The 20,026-nt window shown below is 43.0% G+C and overlaps 1 protein-coding gene across 1 annotated transcript in view; it reads left to right on the plus strand.

Annotated features, from left to right (window-relative positions):
• Nucleotides 1-5,032: 5,032 nt before the first annotated feature.
• SDC2 (syndecan 2) overlaps nucleotides 5,033-20,026 on the plus strand; it is a 100,658-nt gene continuing 85,664 nt past the window's right edge. The window contains exon 1 of the mRNA XM_060610969.3: nucleotides 5,033-5,613. Within this exon, the coding sequence (XP_060466952.1) occupies nucleotides 5,554-5,613 (60 nt within the window). The 5' untranslated portion in view covers nucleotides 5,033-5,553. The remainder of the gene's footprint in view (nucleotides 5,614-20,026) is intronic.

Below are 20,026 nucleotides of genomic sequence, written 5' to 3' on the forward strand. Positions count from 1 at the left end.
TGCCTTCTAGATATCTTAGAAAAATATTCAATGAAATAATTCCCTGAATTAACCTGTAGGTGATCCCAGTATGAATACTATTTTATTCAGAGAAATATCAATGTATTCTATGCTGCTTTTAGAGTTTTTAAGATACCTAGCTCTCCTGAACATGGAAAGCATTTCCCCTAAGGAAATTCAATAATTAAAACATCTTTTCTTTAAAAATGTTTTTCCCTACCAATCTAGTTTTTAAAAATAATTTTTATAGTAGTTTGCCTTAATTAAGACTATTTTTAAAAAAAGAAAAAAGAAAAAAAAACTGCTCTTTACATATATATATACGCTTTATAAAGCACTAAATAGTGAGGAATTCATTTTGCTCAGAGTGAAGAGTGTCCAAACTCTGATTCATTTTCATCTCTGTCTTTGTCTGGGATCATTTGTTGACCAGGAACAGAAGTCCTCTTAAACTAGCTGAAGAAAAATAAAAAAAATTACCTTAAAGGATATCTCACAGGCCCTAAAAGAACAAATTTAATTGGAGTCTCAAAAGAGCTGGAAAAGGAACAGAAAAAGCAAAAGTCAGGGACCTCCGTTTTTCTGGAACCATGTATCTTCTATTTCTGCTTCTCTCTGTTTACCCACTTTATTCTTTCCACTGCACATCAATCAGCCTTTTCTATTTCATGGCACAAGGAGCCGTTGACAGTTTTGGATGATTCCCAGGTCAATGTACAGTTGAGTTCAACTCCGGGCTCCCTGGATCTGAAGGGTGGATCTGATTGGTCAGTGGTCACTAATAAGTTGCTTCTCCCCACACAGGGCCCTGGTCCACACAACTGTGATCAAGGAGGTGTGAGACCGTTTAGTATACAATGTGTAAGGCTCTCCTTCAGGGCCTTGGAGAGGGTGGATCCCTAAGAACAGTGAGGAGGGTTAGAGCTAGCTGCCCTCAAAATCATAGCCTCCAGATAGTAGTAACAAGAGTAGTAGCATTTTACATAAAATCAGCTGGGATTATATTTTCCTGTTCAACTGGATATATGCAAATGCAATGCGAGTAACTTGAAGATACCTTTGTGGAACTTTCCTGAATTCATATATCCAAGTATGACTCTTAGGTAAATGTCTGATGCCCCAAAATGATGTAGTCTATAAATGAGGCTTTCTTTAAAATTTCCATCCTGGATTTTACGATGCAATTTGACGTATACCTTAGTCACAGACTTGTAATTTGAGGTCAACTCTTAAGTTAAAAGTCAGCCAATGTCCCTGGCAAAGGAATGATGCAAGTGAATGGAGAGAAGAGTGGAAAGGCTGAGGGTAAGAAGAGATTTTTTTGGATTGCCTGTAGATTTTCATCATGGCCTTAGTTCAGTTGCCATTATTAGCCTGAGTAATTAACAGACGGCTGGCTGGATTTCCTCTTATTCTCAGGTTCTGTCATCTTTCAAGTGAATTTAGCCAGGGCTGATCTTACTGAATAGATTTCTCACCTAGACCCCGGTACATTCCAGGGAATGGCAAGTGAAAAACAACCAAAGACAACAAAGTGGCATCTTTCTCCCTTTGCAGTGTCCTACTCTGACAGCTCACCTTGGGCCACAGCACCTGCCTGTCCATGGCGATAATGTGATGTCATTAGGTACCATAATGACAAAGGTCCAGTGTGTCAGCTTAGGTTAAAAATATGTCTCTAGTAGCTTTCATTTCTATCATCTCATGTGTTCTGTTCCTTTTAGTTCACAGTGCCCTTCCCCGCATTATTTACATGTCTGCATCGCTGTCTTAAAAAAATTTTTTTTTAAATGTTTATTTCTTTTAGAGATAGAGACAGAGACAGAGAGCACACTCCTGATCAGGGGAGGGCCAGAGAGAGAAAGGGGGACAGAGGATCCAAAGCAGGCTCTGCTTTGACAGCAGAGCTCCCCATTTGGAACTTGAACTCAACGAACCTTGAGATCATGACTGGAGCTGAAGTCTGACACTTAACTGGCTGAGCCACTCAGGCACCCCTGCATCTCTATGTTTATATTCTATTCATCTTCTATATTTTCTTGTGAGATTCTTGAGGTAGGTTGTTTATTCTTTCAGCAATCAGTGAGCTATTTGGGAAGTGATTGGTTTTGCTATTTTATTTGCTGTGCCCCTTAAAGCACAGCCCTCGAAAGGAGGGCATGAAAACATACACGGGGGAGAAGCCTTTGGCTTTAACCACTTGCTATGCTTAGTGTATTAGATATATGCCACAAAATTCCACTGAATTTTATTCAGTTAAAAAAAAATTACAGTTAGCAAGACACACAAACAGGCTGCTATAGATTGAATGTTTGTGTCCTGGCTCCAGCCCCCAACCCCCTGATCTCCAAGGTGATGGTTATTTGGTGATAGGAGTTTGGGAAATGATTAGGTCATTAGAGTGTACCTTCCTGGATGGCTCTCATGCTCTTATCAAAGATGCTCCAGAGAACTCCCTCACCCCTTCCACCATGTGAGAACACAGCAAAGAGAGCCATCTGTGAACCAAGAAGCCTGCTCTCACCAGACACTGAATTTTCCAGTGCCTTGATCTTGGACTCCTCAGCTTCCAGAACTGTGAGAAATAAATGTTTGTTGTTTATGTCAATGATATTTTCCTTATAGCAGCCCAAACAGACTAAGACATGGACATTCGTCATTTCCAAGTTTAGACATGTTCCTAACACCATCAGACATCCCTTGTCCCCTCCCATCACCCCCCCCCCCCCCCCCCCCCCCACTCAGCATGAGGCAGCTTTTCTGTACTCAGCCCTTAGGTAGGTGCTTTTCCTATTAGTGCCTTTTATGCCTCCAGATTATCCTTCTGGCCAGACCTGTTAATGCATTTGCACACAGGATTTGAATATTTATTTGTTATCAAATATCTGATACTGTGTGACTCTCAAAAGTGTACCATTCCCCTTACCACACAGGCTCTCAATGCTTCAGGATCACTTATAAAAAACAAATCACTGAGACTCCCATAAACACCAAGAGCTTAGGTGTATATGTCCCTCGAACAGATGCATGTGCTTATTTGTTTTTATCACTGTGTGCCCAAGCTGAATCAGAGAGCAGCCACTGTGTTTCTTGTTAGGTAGATGCCCCAATAAACAGCAATAACTCAGAGAGCCAGTAAATGAGTGCATTTTCCTCTTTCATTAGAGTTCTAATTTATTTGATGTTTGTAACTAGTGGGGAGAAAGGAGGTGTGAGACTGGAGAGCAGGCTAGATCTCTGTTGGGGGTAGAGGTAACATTTTGTGGCTCTTTGTATTTCCATCACACTGCTTATTTTCCTTTGGAAGCTCCTTTCAGCAGTCTCTCTCCCCCCATTTCATGAAATTCTTCAAACCACAATCCATGTTAAAAATATGGCTGTAGCTCATTCTTCCAAAAACCAAGCTGGACACACATTGACCCCACAGTTGCCAGCTCAGTTTCTATGGAATCAGAAGCATCTGATGATACAACTTCCAGTCTCCTGATTTTTTTCTTTTTTTTTTCCCCCTCCTTTGTCCACTCTTGTATTTCTCTACATTACCTTTTGGACTGTCAGTGCCCTAGATTTGCCCATGGGGAGCTTCGTGGATGGCACTCAGCAGCAAAGGGCTGGATGCCTCTGAGTTTGAGCTATAACTCTCCAGTTTTCTAAAGTTTTTTTCTTTGAGATTTATTACAGTGAAAGGTTACTAAGACTGTAATTCTCAGAATATGACTGTATTTTATTCTAAATTCAAAAATTACCATGGCCTCGTATCTATGTGTCCACATCTATGTATCTTAAAAGTTGACAATTCTTACGCAGTATAGATTGGGTTTTAGATCAAAATTTATTCCATAAATATTTATCGTGTGTCTTTACATACCAGGAATGAGAATACAGTGGTGAAAAACAGACAGGTCCCCGGTCTCCTGGAGTGGGCATTCGAGGAGAATGGGTTCCACAATTCATTTACTCCATAAGTCAGAGAGAAAAGCAGTGTTAGAAACTGGAAGGGAATAGGTATTTTCCCTGTTCTCTAGTACACATACCATGGCCACAGATTTGAAAAAAAAGTTTTCATCACAAAATATTTCAATTACTTCTATTCAGGAAGTACATGCTCATTATTTTCTTCAGACTAGAAATTACTTTATCCCTCTTTTCTTTGAAGTTCTCTTAAATCTGTTGTTATTCAGTGTCTCTATCCAATTTCTCGTTAAATTGCCCTATTTGTAGCTTCCAAACGTTAACACCTCAATGCTGAAATGAAGCCTATAAAATGACTTAGGGGCTTAAACTGTGTGTGAGGCAGAACTGGTATTTAAGTCCTTAATGAAATTATGAGCTTTGAAAGTGTTGCATTTTGAGTTTACAGGGGTCACTCCTCTTTTTTTTTTTTTTCTTTTGCAGAGGGCGGTTAAGGAAGGGTGAGGAATACTCTTACTACACATTTATTACATTTATTGTCTTCTCTTTTAAAATACAATTTTCATGAACTTGTGATTTATGAGCAGATCACACTGCTTGAAGGCATCTGTAAAGTTTGTGTATGTTTTTCCAACTCCCAAAGCAGTTTCTTTCTACTGGTCTAATTCTCGCAGGCAGAAAAGCTAAAATATGTCTCTCATTGCTTCCCCTATCTCTTGCCAGAAAAGTGAAAGGGGGCGGGGGACAAGAAAATAGAGAAGAAAAGAGCATGAAGGTGTAAAGAGGAAAAGAGGAGAAGGAAGGAGAAAAATGAAGGAGCATTGAAGCGCTGGAGCATTGATTGCGGACCAGCAGATCCAGAGCGGCCACAGCGCGGAGCCACCGGCGCCCACTGGTCCCCAAAGCTGCCAATCGAGGCGTAATCCTGTAGGAATTTCTCCCGGGTTTAGCTGGGAGTCACATTGCCGCCTCCTCTCCCCCTGACGCCCGGAGGAGCTGGGAGAAGCAGGCAAGGGAGGGAGGGAGGGAGGGAGGGAGGGAGCGGCAGGAGGAGGAACGGAGGAGGAGGAGGAGGTGGAGGAGGAGGAGGAGGATCGGATCGGGGGAGGGAGGCGGCGGCGGGAGAGGAGGAGGGGCGCAGCCGCTGAGCCACTAGCCCCGCTCGGACGCGCTTCTCTCCAGATACTCCCGGAGCTCCAGCCGCGCGGACCGCCCGCCCTGACCGCTCTGCCCCCAAACTTCAGCTGCAGCTACATTCCAAGCCATCTAATTTATTCCTCAAAACCAGCAACTGAGCCGCGACACTGGGAAGGAGTCCGCGGAGGAGTAAAACAGCAGCAGAGCAAGAAGAGCTCTAGAGAACAGCCTCCCAGGAGCAACAACTCGGCTTCGGGAGTGTAGAAACCAACAAGTGAGAAAAGCGCCGCATTCCCGGGGCGCAGCCGCGGGCGGCGAGAGCAGGCGCAGGAGGAGCCAGCTAGCGCCCCTGAGCCGGGAGCCCCAGTCCCCGAGCCCAAGCCGCGGTCGTTGCGGCTGCTCTGCCCCGGATCTTTCTGTACCGGCTGCGCCGGGCGCTAGGCAGTAGGCTTCGTTTCGTCCTCGTTGCAAGCGGCGGCTGGGAGCAGCCGGTCCCCGGGGAATATGCGGCGCGCTTGGATCCTGCTCACCTTGGGCTTGGTGGCCTGCGTGTCGGCGGAGTCGGTGAGTGGGCCAGGAGGGGGAAGCGCGCGCCGTTTCGGGTGCTCGGGGCCGCGGGGAGTCCGCAGCGCCCGCGGGCAATCGGGCAGCGCCTCCTGGGGGATCCCTACCCCCGCTCCCCACCCGGACCTGGCGCTTGGTCCCCGGGGATCTACTGGGACAAATGCGCTCGCTCCTCCACCACTTTCCCCCTTGCCTTCCCTTCCCGCAGAAAAGCGCTGCTCGCCGGAGTTGCCGCGAGGTCCCCGGGGATGAGGGTGCGAGAATCGCAGTTTTGTCTAACCGCAGAGGCCCGTGGAGTCACTCGCAACTTCGCCCTCGAGGGGTCTTGCTGCCTGGCCCGAGAAGGACCTAGGGAAGGTGGGGGGGGGGGGGGGGCAGAACAGTCGGAGTGCCGGCGAGGGAACCCGTCCCCTCCGCGCGCTGGGCGAGACCCAGGGACAACCTGGAAACTTTGGGGTCCTCTCCTCCACACATCACCCCCCACGCTAGCTTAGCTTTCCTACTCAGTTGAATGCAAGTTCTGGGGAGGTGGGGTTCCGATTTAAGAAACCCGAGAGTGTCCGGGGAGGAAAGTTGCAGAAGTTCTTTTGTTTGATGTTCTCTGTGGCTGGGGCCAGGTAGCAGACACTTCGTGGGAAGGCTACCCCCCCGCTGAGGCCCAGTCCCGGGTCCCGCGAGGTGCGCGGAACGCGCCGGAAAATGCTGGGGCCCGGGGCTCTGGAATCCCAGTCCTGAGGCGACCCCTCCTCCTTGAGGGGCGGAGGGCGGCCCCGCGGGCCCTTAGGGGCAGGAGGACATTTTAATACGGATTACCCTGGAGTGCAGCTTGCTGGACCTGGCCGGGTGCGGGTGACACCAAGCTCGGCCTCGGGTCGCCTGGCCATCGGGGACCGAGGCTTTCAGCCTGCCACGCTTGTCCTCGCGGGCTCTAGCAGGGGTGCTTCCGAGGGCCGGTGGAATTTCTTCTCCTGCCCGGGTCGGCTGCGGGCACCCAGCCTCCCTCCGGCCGCGGCAATGGGAACTTGGATTCTCCTCCTTTGGGTCGAGTTTCTGGGGCTGGAGTTTGTTTCCTACGTCGCCCGATGAGCGCCCTCTAAAGGGATCTGCCTCCTGGGCTTTTCTGGTCGGTGGCGGCCCCTACCTGGGCGCCCCGAGCTTTGCCAGGCTAAGGTGGAAGCCTGAGCACCCAGATACTGTCTGCAGCCTCAGTGCGTTCCGGGGCTTCGGTGACGGAGTGCAGCTGTTTCTGACCTTTTTTAGCTCTCCATACCTCCTCCTTTTGGCACCTAGTAACTTGTCCAGGGATGGTTTTGTGAATTTTTCCTCCTCGCCTTTGGAGTGTTACTTCCCTCTTCCTTCTCCCTCTTTTTGGGAGTTGAAGCAGCAGTTCAAGAGTTGAAAACCTCTTGGGCACTGAGCAGCAGATGGGCGTTTTCCATCAGTGTGGGAGCCGCTGTGTGTGCCAGCAGGTCCCCAAACGTTACTTGAGATTGAAAAGCAGGTAGAATTGTACACTGTACACAGAAGAGATGGGTATTTGGGTGCTTGGGCTGTAAAACAGAACTGCGAGCCTTATCAGTATTTCTCTTTGGCAAATGATGGGCTAATCCGTTGGGACTGGTAATCTCCCAGCCAGTTATGAACTTTGACTCATTGTAAACAAAAAGGAAGAGATTCTCTGTTTATTTCAGGAAAAAAAAAAAAAAAAAAACAACAAAAAACGTTATTGCTCATCTCGTTGCAAAACAGGGCAAAGGGAGAACTCCCTCTAAAGGTTTTCAAGAGAAGCCTGCCTAAAAGGCTGTACAGGGGTAAGGAAGTCCTTCTTTTGGCCAAATCCTGTTCAGGATTTGCCAGGAAGTGTTACTGTTTGGGGATTCTCCAGAAAGAATGTCTCTATTTTCTGGTTTTCTGGATTTTTGCATAAATCTGATATTGCTCCTTAAGGAAGCTTTGTGGCTGAACTGTTTTCCTACCTGGTGACACCTTTCCCCTGAACTCTCTTTGTGGATCTAATATTTTTCATTTCCTACCAGGATTAGATGCTTTCGCAGTGAGCTCCTTCACTGTGGTTGATACTCTTTTCAGTAATTGGACTACCATCCAGAAGGGTGATTAGATATTTTTAAAATGTCAACTTGGAGACTCTAGCAGAGAGTCTTTGTTAGGCTGTTTCAAAGCCCAGGATGGCCACTAGTCCATATCAATTACTTTTTAGTTTCTGTTTCATGTATAGCGGCATCAACGTAGGTGAAGTTGATAGACTTAATTTTTTAACAATTAGCTATTACAGCACGTTATTTCCAGTACCTCGTGTTTTAATTTGAAAACTGCAGCAGTTTCCTGGGAATTAGAAGTAGAGGTCTTCCGAGCTTTAAGTCTGTCTTTGTAAAGAGGAAAGGAAAAATGTCTGCAGTTATTGAATTCTTGAGTTTTATACTAAGCACAAGGCAAGGTGAGGGCGAAGAGGTTCTTAGCAATGAAGGCTCAAAGCTATCTGTGAGAAGAAACTGTGGCCCTTCCTTTCTGGATGCTGGAGACAGCAGTGGTGATGCATTCATACTTTGCACCAGCAGGTTAGGGCTTTCGCTGCGGGAACACCATGTGAGGGGAAAGACTGACTGAGTGTGGCGGTAGTGATATGCTGCTGTTTTTCTATCCATTTCTTTTTTTAATGTGACTGTTTATCTTTAGAAATAATATATTGCAGACTGCTATAAACACATAATTGGAACTAGAAATATGTTTAAGAAGAGGAAGTGTTTTGAACTAGTGGAGTTTTATACACATGTTTCAGTGTGTGTAAATTAAAAGAAACTGTCAAGTCATTTGGACCCGTGCGTTACCTCTCAGGTGCATTATAAAAGGCAGGCTTTGGAAAGTTTGCATTAGAGAGAAAAATAGAATTGGAACCGTATAACCTTTTTCAGTTCTTTAAAAAAATATATTTTGGCTGCTCTAGTAATGAAACAAATTACTTTTGCTGGGGAATTTTATAGAATTTCTGTTTCTCTTTTAGTTGGGTGTTAGCAGTAGGTAGACATCATTGGAGAAAGATCTTGTAAGATCAGGCTTGTGAAAGATGGTTGTCCTAAAAGGAATTAGAGTTTGCTCTCCAATTCCTGTTCCTGGGGCCTGGTACATCTAGTTTTGAAGGGCTGTGTAACATGATTACTCACATAGCACCTTGAATAATCATTAGTTTGGAGAGGATTTCAAAAGATTACCTAGTTTTTTTTCTGGGCAGGACTAATTCTCAAGTCTCCAGAAGCCCTGGGAGACCTGCCTGGTCAGCCACAGGTGGCCTGGAGTCTCCTCAGGTTGGCAAAGCCCTGAGGCTGATCCAGCCACCCAGAATCCCGACAGCTCTGTCATTAAGGTTTATAAGGAGTCTGGTCAAGCCACTGTGCTATTTGGCATGTCAGCTGGCAGTGATCCAATAGGTGGTATAAGGAATGTCATCTGGGTTTAGATTCTCACAACACAGTCCCTTTTCAACACTGCCAAAAATCAAACTAAATGATCTCGCTCATCATTTCCTTCTTTTTTTTTATATTAAAATTTGTTTAATGTTTATTTATTTTTGAGAGAGAGAGAGACAGAGACAGAGACAGAGTGTGAGCAGGGGAGGGGCAGAGAGAGAGAGAGAGACATAGAATCCGAAGCGGGCTCCAGGCTCTGAGCTGTCAGCACAGAGCCCAACGCGGGGCTCGAACTCAGCAAACGGTGAGATCGTGACCTGAGCCAAAGTCAGAGACTTAACTGATTGAGCCACCCTGGCACCCCTCATCATTTCGTTCTTACCATGGAAGAAGACCTGCCATTTCTGCCACCATCAACAGTACACTCCAGTATCTCAAAATCACCTAATTCTCTCATGGCCCAGAAGCCAAAATAAACTTTTAGAGGAAAAAAAAAAAAAACCCCAAAAAGCAGGAAGGAATGAGGAAGAGGCTTTGATGAAAATAAGCTAGTCTTATTTACTTTTTTTTAGTTGTGCCAGTACCATCATCTTCATTCTAGGCTTTTGGATTTGAATTTTGAAGACATCCGTGACTCATTCCACTTTGTTGACGTCCATGTCCAGTTGGACGTTAAATCCACCTATGTGGTCATTCCACAAACACTGTTCAGCACCTACTGAATGCCCGAGAGAAAGCATTGAACAAACCAGGCAAACTCCTCTGTGTTCTTGGAGCTCACGTTCTAGTGATCCAGGTAGCTTCCTCTTTAGTTTTGTCTTTCTTGGGACCTGTGCCTTTATGTCAGCAGCTTTTTAGCTGTCCTTCCTGCCCAGATGTTCATCTGCTGTTTGATTTATCCTGTACCATTCTGATGGTGTTCCCATGGTCCTCAAACCTCCGTGTTTCCTTGTTATCATGGCATGGAATCTAACTAAATATCTCTGCCAGGTTTAGAAGATGCTCATAATATTGCTCTTTCCTATTTCTTCCCCCTTGATCACTCCCATCATGTCTCCCAGCACCTGCCCGCTGGCCTCACTGTCATGAACACTCTTGGGACACAGCCACCTCTTTAGTGTTTCTCCTTTAACATTCTGTTGATTCAGACCCAAGCCCCAGATGGCCTTTCATGTTTGACTGGGCCCTTGTTTTTTTAAAAAAAAATTTTTTTTTAACGTTTATTTATTTTTAAGACAGAGAGACATAGAGCATGAACGGGGGAGGGTCAGAGAAAGAGGGAGACACAGAATCTGAAACAGGCTCCAGGCTCTGAGCTGTCAGCACAGAGCCCGACGCGGGGCTCGAACCCACGAACTGTGAGATCGTGACCTGAGCTGAAGTCGGACGCTTAGCCGACTGAGCCACCCAGGCGCCCCGGGCCCTTGTTTTTATCTTTCTGTAAACGATACAGCAGACTAATGATGAGAATCGTTGGAAGCGTGTAAAAATACAGATTTCAGGGCTTCATCTCGGACTTACATGATCAGTAGCCTGAAAGGGAGTGGGGTATTTTTATGAAGCATCTCAGATGATTTTAATGAATCAGCCACATTTGGGAACCACTGGTCTGGGTCACATACTTTTCCCCTTCTTATATGCCATTCTGTGTTGGTTGGTGGGCTCCTGGCAGTATATAGCTGTGTGACCTTGGGAACCACTGTAAACACGAAGGGCTTTGGCATGGGAGGCGGACAAGCTGGGTTCACATGCTGGTACTCTGCCACTTACTATAGTACTTGGACAAGATGCTACAACTCCAAGTCACTTGAAAAAATACATATGTACATGTGTATAATTTGGACCTGAATGCCTTTATGACATGATTATTGTGGGCATAAAATGAGGGTGCATAGGAATGGTGGTTGAGGCACAGAAAGTACTAAGTGGTTTTTTTCTTCCTTTCTTGGCCTCTGTTTTCTTGTCTATGAAATGTGGGAGCTGTATAAGATGTTTTTAAGCCCTCTGACATTCTAAGAGGTGAATTTTCTCTTCCATTGAGATTGATGCCATATAAGGGGAGGGCCCTCTTTTCACACATTTCACCCCTGCTCAGTGCTGAGCTTGGTAAATAACTGTTAATGATCCATACTTAAATGCAGGTGCCTGTGGCAAGGGCAGTCGGGATCCATCATTTCTGCTGAAGCTCAGCTTTGCCCTGGCCACTGAAAGCAGTGTGTCTGGGATCAACTGAATCCACCAACCCATGGGTGTACCTGGGCCAGTTTGCCAGTTTTGACTCACTAGACCTCAGTTTCATCAACATTGCCGTGTTGGCGTGAAGAGTAAACAAGACGAGGTCAAGTCCTGCAGTCATTGGTGTACATCCATGCTTCCTCCTGTTTGGTTCCATTGAGATTCTAGCAGACTGGAAGGAGAGAGTCATGTCTGTATTGCATGCTGGAGTGAAGCTGGTCGTCTGAAAGGAGGTAGCAGGGCTGGTGAGGGAATGTTGGGCAGTGGGGGTGGGGGGAGTGGAGAAAGAGAGTATTTTTTGAGAGTAGAAATGCATGAAATTTCTCCTTTTAGCAATTTGAGTTTCGGTTCCTACTATTAAAAAATCTCACTGTGTTTTGACAAGTCTGTTTCTGGGGCCGCATTAGTTTTAGCAACAAGGCTGGAGGGGTGACTGCCTCTGAATAGCAAAGAACGCTGTTGAAATAGAATTGTGAATGTTTTTCTTGATTATCTCAAAGAATTGGTAGGACTGGGAGAAGGGGAGAAACCTTGAAGTCTTTGGAGATTTCCCATTTGAATTTCATATCAGCAGAGAGAGGCCAACTGGTGTGCACTCAGTGATGTGAGAGCCAGCTCCTGGTCTTGGACTTCAAGCTATGGAAAATGTTGTTAAAGACAAGACATGTTTTTACATTTTTTTCCTCTGCTGTTCAATTCGTTTTGTCGAAAATGTCACAAAGATGCAGAAAGTGTGCCCTTTACAAAGCATTTGGATGTTTATTTTCTTTGATGATTATACAGGTATATTAAATACAAATAGTACTGGTATTTAAGGAGTATGTGCAGTTAATAGAGTTTAGTCTCATGATAAGATGACACATGGAATGAGATACTCTTAATCTTAAGGGAAGCTTATTTTTTTCTAGTTCTTACCAAGAAAGAGTAAAAGTCAAATATTAGTTTTGTGTGGTATATTATTAAATATAAAGACAGCAGAAATAAATGTACAATATTTAGGGCAAAAGTGAGGTTTTGCATACATGCAGTTCATTATCTTAATCCCTGTGGGACCTCAGCTTCCCTGTGTAGAAAATGATGGAGTGAACTAGAAGAATTTTCTGTCTTTAACATTTAGTTTTTCTATATGCTTCCGGGTAAGATTGGAGAAATGTTAAGATTAACTTAATCAATAAGTAATTATTAAGCTCCTGCCAAATACTTACTATTTTATTAGTGAAACAAGGAATTCATTCACATTACTGAAAGGTAAGTCATTTCCAAGAGCTGATGGTGATCAGTTAACTTGAATGGAGTGTTCATCATGTACTGGGATTATATACGTTGCTCTGAATGTTCATGATCTAGTGTTTTCTCATATATTTTCTGATATAAGCCAGTGTAGCATGAAGTTGATGTGATGGAATTCACTTTCAGTCTCGACAGAAGAAAACATAACTTGTTGATATAATTTAGGGAGATTTTTTTCTTTTAAGTTTATTTATTTATTTTGAGAGAGAACAAGAGCCTGTGAGTGGGGGAGGGGTAGAGAGACAGATATTCCAAAGCCTCCCGACATGGGGCTCGAACTCATGAACCATGAGATCATGACTTGAGCCAAAATCCACAGTTGACACTTAGCCAGTTGAGCCACCCAAGCACCCCAACTGACACACCCAGGCGCCCCTAATTTAGAGGGCTTTTAAAAAAAAATTTTTTTAATGTTTATTTTTGAGAGAGAGAGCATGAGCAGGGGAGGGGCAGAGAGAGAAAGAGACACAGAATCTGAAGCAGGCACCAGGCTCTGAGCTGTCAGCACAGAGCCCAGTGCAGGGCTCGAACCCATGAACCATGAGATCATGACCTGAGCCAAAGTTGGACGCTCAACCTAGTGAGCCACCCAGGCGCCCGTTAGAGGGCTTTTTAAGGCATAAGTCACTGACGGGTCTCAGGCTTCTCATTTGGTTTCTGGCCTAGATGCCCATTTCTAGAGAGGGGACTTTAACTGGTGCCTTCCCCTCAGCTCCTCTCTGTAGCACTGGAACCCAGTGTAAGTGCTGTGGTCACCACAAACAAGAATCTAAATGAGCAGGCAGTATGGTAGACCGGCTCAGAGACTGGTCATTGGAGGTCAGACTTGCCTGGGTTTGAATCCCCTTCACTGTGTAACTTGAGACAATTTTCTTAACCACTCTGTGCTCAGTTTTCTCCTCTATAAAATGGAATATTCTAAACAAGATTTTTAGGATTATGTGAGACAGAATATGTAGGAGCTTTTAACACATGTTCATGTTTTATGTCCTGTGTTAGTTACTATTATTCTGATTCATGGTTTTCTGCCTCCTTAAAGAGTGGGGGCTTTATACACTACATGGGCTTATCTGATCAGCTCCAGCCCAGAGACTGGTCCAGGAGATGAACGATTGAGCCTGTTCTTTTTTTTTTCTTTTCTTTTTTTTTTAATGTTTATTTATTTTTGAGAAAGAGAGACAGTGTGCGAGTGGTAGAGGGGCTGAGAGACAGGGAGACACAGAATCCAAAGCGGGCTCCAGGCTCTGAGCTATAAGCACGAACCGTGAGATCGTGACCTGAGCTGAAGTCGGATGATCAACCGATTGAGCCATCTAGGTGCCCCGAGCCTGCTCTTTCATAGCTGGGGTTCTCTTTGCTGATTTGAGGAGGCCTAGCTCTATGTTGAGACATTGGAGATATGTTTGGATTCAGTTTTTCTCTAAACATGGGTGATGTGAGAGGATATGTCATTAGTTATTTCTGAAAGGGTCTTTGCAGGAACTAGATGAAGCTGTGAGTGTTAAGATGTGAATGCCCATTTTTTCCAGTAATTTTACCTTTTCAAATCTATCCAAAGGAAATAGTCATAGCTGGGCAAAATGTGTTTATTGAAGATTTATTAATAATAGTTAAAAAATGGAAACAACTTGAGTGTATAATAATAGATTAGTTAAATAAAAGATTCTAAATTATACATTAAATATCATACAGCCATTAAAAATATGTTTGAAGAATGTTTATAACTTGGAAACTGTTTATAATAGACAAAAAGTCTGATAAAAAGCTATATATAGTGACACTAAGGTTATATTAAATAAATTTATATGTGTATGCATAGATCTGTACATGTGATAAAATGCACAGAACTAAATATATGCATCCACACAGATACAAACGAGTACAAGTAAAATTTAGGAACTCTGAATAAGATTAGTGGATTGTGTCAATGTCAATATCCTTGTGATAGTCATGATAGTTTTATAAAATGTTACCATTGGCAGAAACTGGATAAAGAGTAGAAGAGATTTCTTTGTATTATTTCTTACAACTGCATGTGAACCTGTAATTATCTCAACAAAAAAATCAATTTAAAAAAATGGCGCCAGATGCAGAGAGTTTTACAAGTACGTCCTGCCGATCCTTGAAGGAGTAGATAATAATTGTTGTTATAGAGCTTCCAGAATGATAGAGGCTGTTCTTCTTCATTTTATCAGGTTAGCATTACTGTATGTCAAAATCAGACAGGGAGGGCATAGGAAACAAATCTACAGGCCAGCTTCACTTATGATGCCAAAAATTTACGTATAACATTATCAAACTGAAAATGGCAGCTTACTAAAAAACTAATGATGGAGCCAGATAGAGTTTATCCAAGGAATGCTTCAACATCAGAAAAGCAATGCAGTCAACAGTTTAAGGGAGATAACAATATAATCATCTCAATAGATGCAGGAAACATCTGAGAAAAGATTGTAAAAATGTTAATACAAGGGTCTCTAATTTCTGGTTAACTGAAGGTTTACTATTTAGGGTTAGTACATCTGTGCTGATGGCTCGATTCACTTGACATGTTTAGCAACCAAAAGATCACTGTTTACTGAGTCGTGAGGCAACAGTGTCTAGTTGCCTGGGTGACAGGTGTGTGACAGTGCAATAAAGTGTGGGGTCATAACATATGTAGATTCTAATCCACATGAACTTGTAGTTCTGGCTTTGCCAAGTTTCAGTTTTGTGCTCCCCCAAATTAAGATGACACAGGAGATGGTCTTCAGGGTTTTGGAATCCAGTGTATTGGGGTTTGGTTTTCGGTATTACCACTTGAAATCCACGTGACCTCGAGGAAATGTCTTATCATTTCTGACCTTGTGTTTTCAGTGTAAGGCCGAGAATTATAATATTTTGCTTTTTGGTTATTTTGAAGATTAGCTTCAATAATGACCGAAAACTTCTAACGTAAACCTGACCCATAATAGGTGCTTTAAGCACCTTTGATTCTCTTTCCTTCTAGCTTTAAATTTTGTGATTCTAGAATACATTCTACGTGCATAAATATGTATGCATATTTTTTTTTCTCACTTGCATTTTGACTCCTGACACCAAGGGTCACGTATTTTCACAAATTTATGACCAGTTTATTTTTTACCAGGCAGGGTGTGATGCCGAATTATACTTTCTTTCTGCCATCATCTGTCTCCTCAGTTACATTCAGCTAAAGCTCATACAAGTTGAAAATTTAGTTAAGACTTCATGAAAGCTTCATAAAACCTGACATAGTACTTGGGATTACCGTTGTAAATGCTTACAGAAGGTCAGTATTGGAATCTTATGCTGTAAACCCTGATTTATCTGTTAGGTTTGCTAATGAATTAAAATCTTAATTTTATTTCTGCCCCGCTTTGAACTCATTTAGATAAGAGTGGTGAGTATTTTTATTTCATAATTTGGGCATCCCCCTGCTCTTTGGAAGTTCATATTAGGCTATTGCATTTTTCTGTAAGACCTATCTTAGTACCTGTTTTCACTAACTGAAAGAAATCTGAAGAGAATTTTCGCTTTTACGAAACAAGGCAAGAAGTGAAAATACGTTGAGCGTTTGTTTTGTGGTGAGCCATTATGGAGGTGGCATGTACCCTAAGCATCAAGAGGGGCACCGCCAGTCTCCTTCCTATGGAACTACACACAGCATCTTCGCATCAAACCACTGCAGCTTTGAACTGTGTGAGCATCTGTGCTTTATCTTGATTCATTTTGTGTATCCATTAGCAAGATGTGTCCTAAGATACCAGAAAAGCCTAAGGGAGGTTATTTTTTGGGTCTGGGAATGCTCAAAGGTTTTCCCGTATAAATTACTGGTAATTGCTTCTTCGCTTTCAGCCACTTTGGCTTACGAAAGGTTTCATGGGAACTCTCTGCTTTCGGATAGCGGGAGGAAACTGTATTAGATTTGATTAGATTTTGTAATGGTTCTGATTGGTTATTGAATGAAGTTTTATGTTTGGTAAGTCAATCAGTTAAGACTTAAATCATCTTGGCACATCGACCAAGAGCAAAGCTCTTTGCTGGTCTTGCAAGGTAAAAAAAAGAAATTATGACATGATACCTACCTTTAAGCAACTATCACCTACCTTTTGATTATTTAGGGGAATTGAAGATGTATTGGGCCCATAGATAACACGTGCATTGTATGTATCAGTCTGAATCTAGTTAGACATACCTAGCAATCAAAACTGCCAAAGAACTATATCTACCATTGAGAGGGATAAGAAGAACCCCTTGTAGAAGAGAAGTCACTGCTTTCCCAGAAAAGCAAAAACAAAACCTTCTTTGAAGTGGCATGATGTGTTGGAGAAAAATAATTCTATTCATGACCTGAAGGTATTTGATGTTCAATTTTTTTTCTCTTTCCCCATCTGTTCTCTGAGGAAAGACATCTGGGTATTAAGATGTATGAAAGACACAAAGATTAAGAAATTGTTTAGAACCTGAATAATTTCTTGGTGTTTGTATCCGAGGGGAAAGAAACCTTATGTTTCATATAGTCTAATTTTCCATACTCTATAAACTTGGGGCTCTGACAGGTGAGAACTGGAGCTTATATGTTTGGCTAAGATCAAATAGTCTTAACTGATGAATGAAAGAGGTATAAAAGTGTCAGATGATTTTTATTTTATTCTTTTGGACTCTGCCTTTTCATTATGTAACAATGGATTTAGAGCTGGAATTGACTTTTAAAGGGAAACCCATCAGTATTTGTCCAATATCATATAGTTAGTGGTAGAGCTATATATTGGACCTAGGCCATCTGATTTGTTAGTAATTTATTTATTTATTTTTTTTTTTTTTTACCATAAAACATTCCCTTTCTGGCTCCTTCTTCTCCTTCATTGTGCACATTAATGATTAGCACCTAATACACTTACTTCTGGCCCATGGTTGGTACGTAAATGCAATATCAAATGGAACATACATTATATGTTATATGCTCTGAATCAGTGTGGTTAATGTGTTCTGTGCAAAATGAATAATTTAAAATGATGTTTAGATGATTTTTTAACTTGCAGCAAAACTTGTGCTCTGGTGGACTCAATTATTATCCACAAACATTTTGGCTAATTCAGGGAGGAGAACAGAAAGCACTAGGATTTGGAGATACCAGGGGCTGACGTAAATCCTAGGAAGATTGTGGAGACTTGTAGACAGAAAAGGAGATGAAAGGTTCTTGGAGATAAGAATCAAAACTAGAAGCAAAGTCCTCATGAATTAATACCACATTTTATGGGATTAAAAAAAGCTGCTATGGTAGGTTGAGGGAAGAAGAGCATTCCTTAGATTTTTATACTAAAAATATGTCAGTGCTTTCCTGGAAAAGAGAGGCTGAGGCACTTCTGATCCAGGTAGAAGTGCTTTTTTCTCAGTTCCTTTTGCTGGTGTTGGGTGTAGGGTCATCTTTTCTCCCAACGTTTTTCTCTTGAAAACATTTTTGGTAAATCTTAGCGTAATAACATAAATATATTTGCCTCATAGTTTTTCAGAAAATAAGTCTGTGGGGTGATATTTTTAAGAAATGAATTTTATTAAAGGACACTAACATTGAAAATTACTACACAGACGTCCTACTATGTACTTAGAGCCATGATAGGCACTTTCCATTCTTGTCTGTAATTGTCTCACAACTGCCCAGGCGGCTTTTGCCACGACTGCATTTTATGTGGCCTAGCAGAAGTTAGATCCTCGCGTTTTGGGGGCTTTTTTTTTTTTTTTAGCTTTAAATAGCCCTGACATGATACTATTATCTTTCAAGAGAGCAGTGAAAGTATTTAAATGTATAACCAGTTTTTAATACGGTCTAACAGGTGTAGCTCAGAAAAATGAAGTGTCACACTTCATTTGCATTGGTTGTCCAAATACCCTAGATCACCCATATTCCTTTTTTTTTTTTTTTTTAAGTTTATTTATTTATTTTGAGAGAGTCACCAGGGGAGGGGCAGAGAGAGAATCCCAAGCAGGCTCTACACCAGTAGCACTGAGCCCCACGTGGGGCTCGAACCCATCAAACCCACACACGGTGAGATCGTGACATGAGCTGAAACCACCAGTTGAACACTTAACTGACTGAGCCACCCAGGTGCCCCACCCATATTCTGATTTCTTTACCAACGTGGAGCCTATTGCTTTGATGGCTTCTCTCCATAAGCTTGTGTCTGGTAATGGGGGAACTAAGGAGTAGAATTCACAGGGTCTCTTTAAATTCTCAGCTCTGCCAGTGTCTGGCTGTGTGACCTCGGGTAGATTACTTAGTCTCTCTCTGCCTCAGTTTTCTCATCTGTAAAAAGGAGATTAGTCACAGTAGCCACCTCATGGTGATGCTGTGAGGATTAGGGAGTTCTTGCATGTCAAGCATTTAGAAGCGTGCCCGCTGTGGAGTCAGCACTGGTCTCTGTTGATGCTGATTGAAATGGACGGCTGATTAGATGTGCTGATCAAAGAAGAGAGGATCCTCTTCGGAGGTTTTGAACCTGAGACTGAGAAAAATGATGGTGCCATGGACCAGATGGGAAAGAAAGGATAGGCTGATTTCTTTCTTCTTTTTTCTTTTCTCAATGTGGCTATTGTGTTTTGGTGAAAAGAAAAGGTATTTTAGCCTCTCCAGCTCTTAGCTCTGGAGAGCGAGGGGCATATTCTAGATCACTGACTCTCACCCCTTCCTGCTCATTAAACTCATCTGAGGAACTCTGAAAAGCTCTGTATGCCTGGGCCCCACCTGGGACATCAGACTCCGTGGGGGGTGGGGCCCAGCTGGCTGTAAAAGCTCGCCAGGTGATTCTAGCTTCCAGAAGGTTTGAGAACTACTGCTCTGGGTGCCTTCATGGACTCCTCCAGCTTAGAGGCAAGTCTAGCAGGTAAGATTTTGTCTTCTTCTTCTTAGGTTTATTTATTTTGAGAGAGAGCGAGAGAGAGAGAAGGAAAGCATGAGTGGGGGCAGGGCAGAGAGAGAGAGAGGGAGAGAGAGAATCCCAAGCAGGCTCCTTGCTGTTAGCTCAGAGCCCGATGTGGGGTTCCAACCCACGAACTGTGAGATCATGCCCTGAGCCGAGTTCAGATGCTTCACCAACTGAGCCACCCAGGCACTCCAAGGTTTTGTCCTCTTAAACCATGTTTCCTGTTGCTTGTGACCAAGCCCCATGGATTGCAGTGGCTTCCCAGGACTGCCCTGCTGCTCGTCACAGTCCAAAGCTTTATACAAGAGGATATGCTTGCTCCCTTTGGGATTCTTCCTTTTCTACTCTTCTCTTCAACATCTTTTTCTGTTGGCTCATACTTTTCTGATAGTTTATGTTGGTACCTTATGATACATGCTCTTTACACAGAAGATTATATACGTATAAATTAAGTCTTTCTGAGGATGTCTTTAAAAAAAGGAAACATTTCCCTTTCCTTTCAAAAACTTTCCTTAGTGGAACAAAGGATGCTTGTCCTCCTGGCCT

The sequence above is a fragment of the Panthera onca genome, chromosome F2 (assembly GCF_046562875.1).
Source record: "Panthera onca isolate mPanOnc1 chromosome F2, mPanOnc1 haplotype 2, whole genome shotgun sequence".
NCBI lineage: Eukaryota > Metazoa > Chordata > Mammalia > Carnivora > Felidae > Panthera > Panthera onca.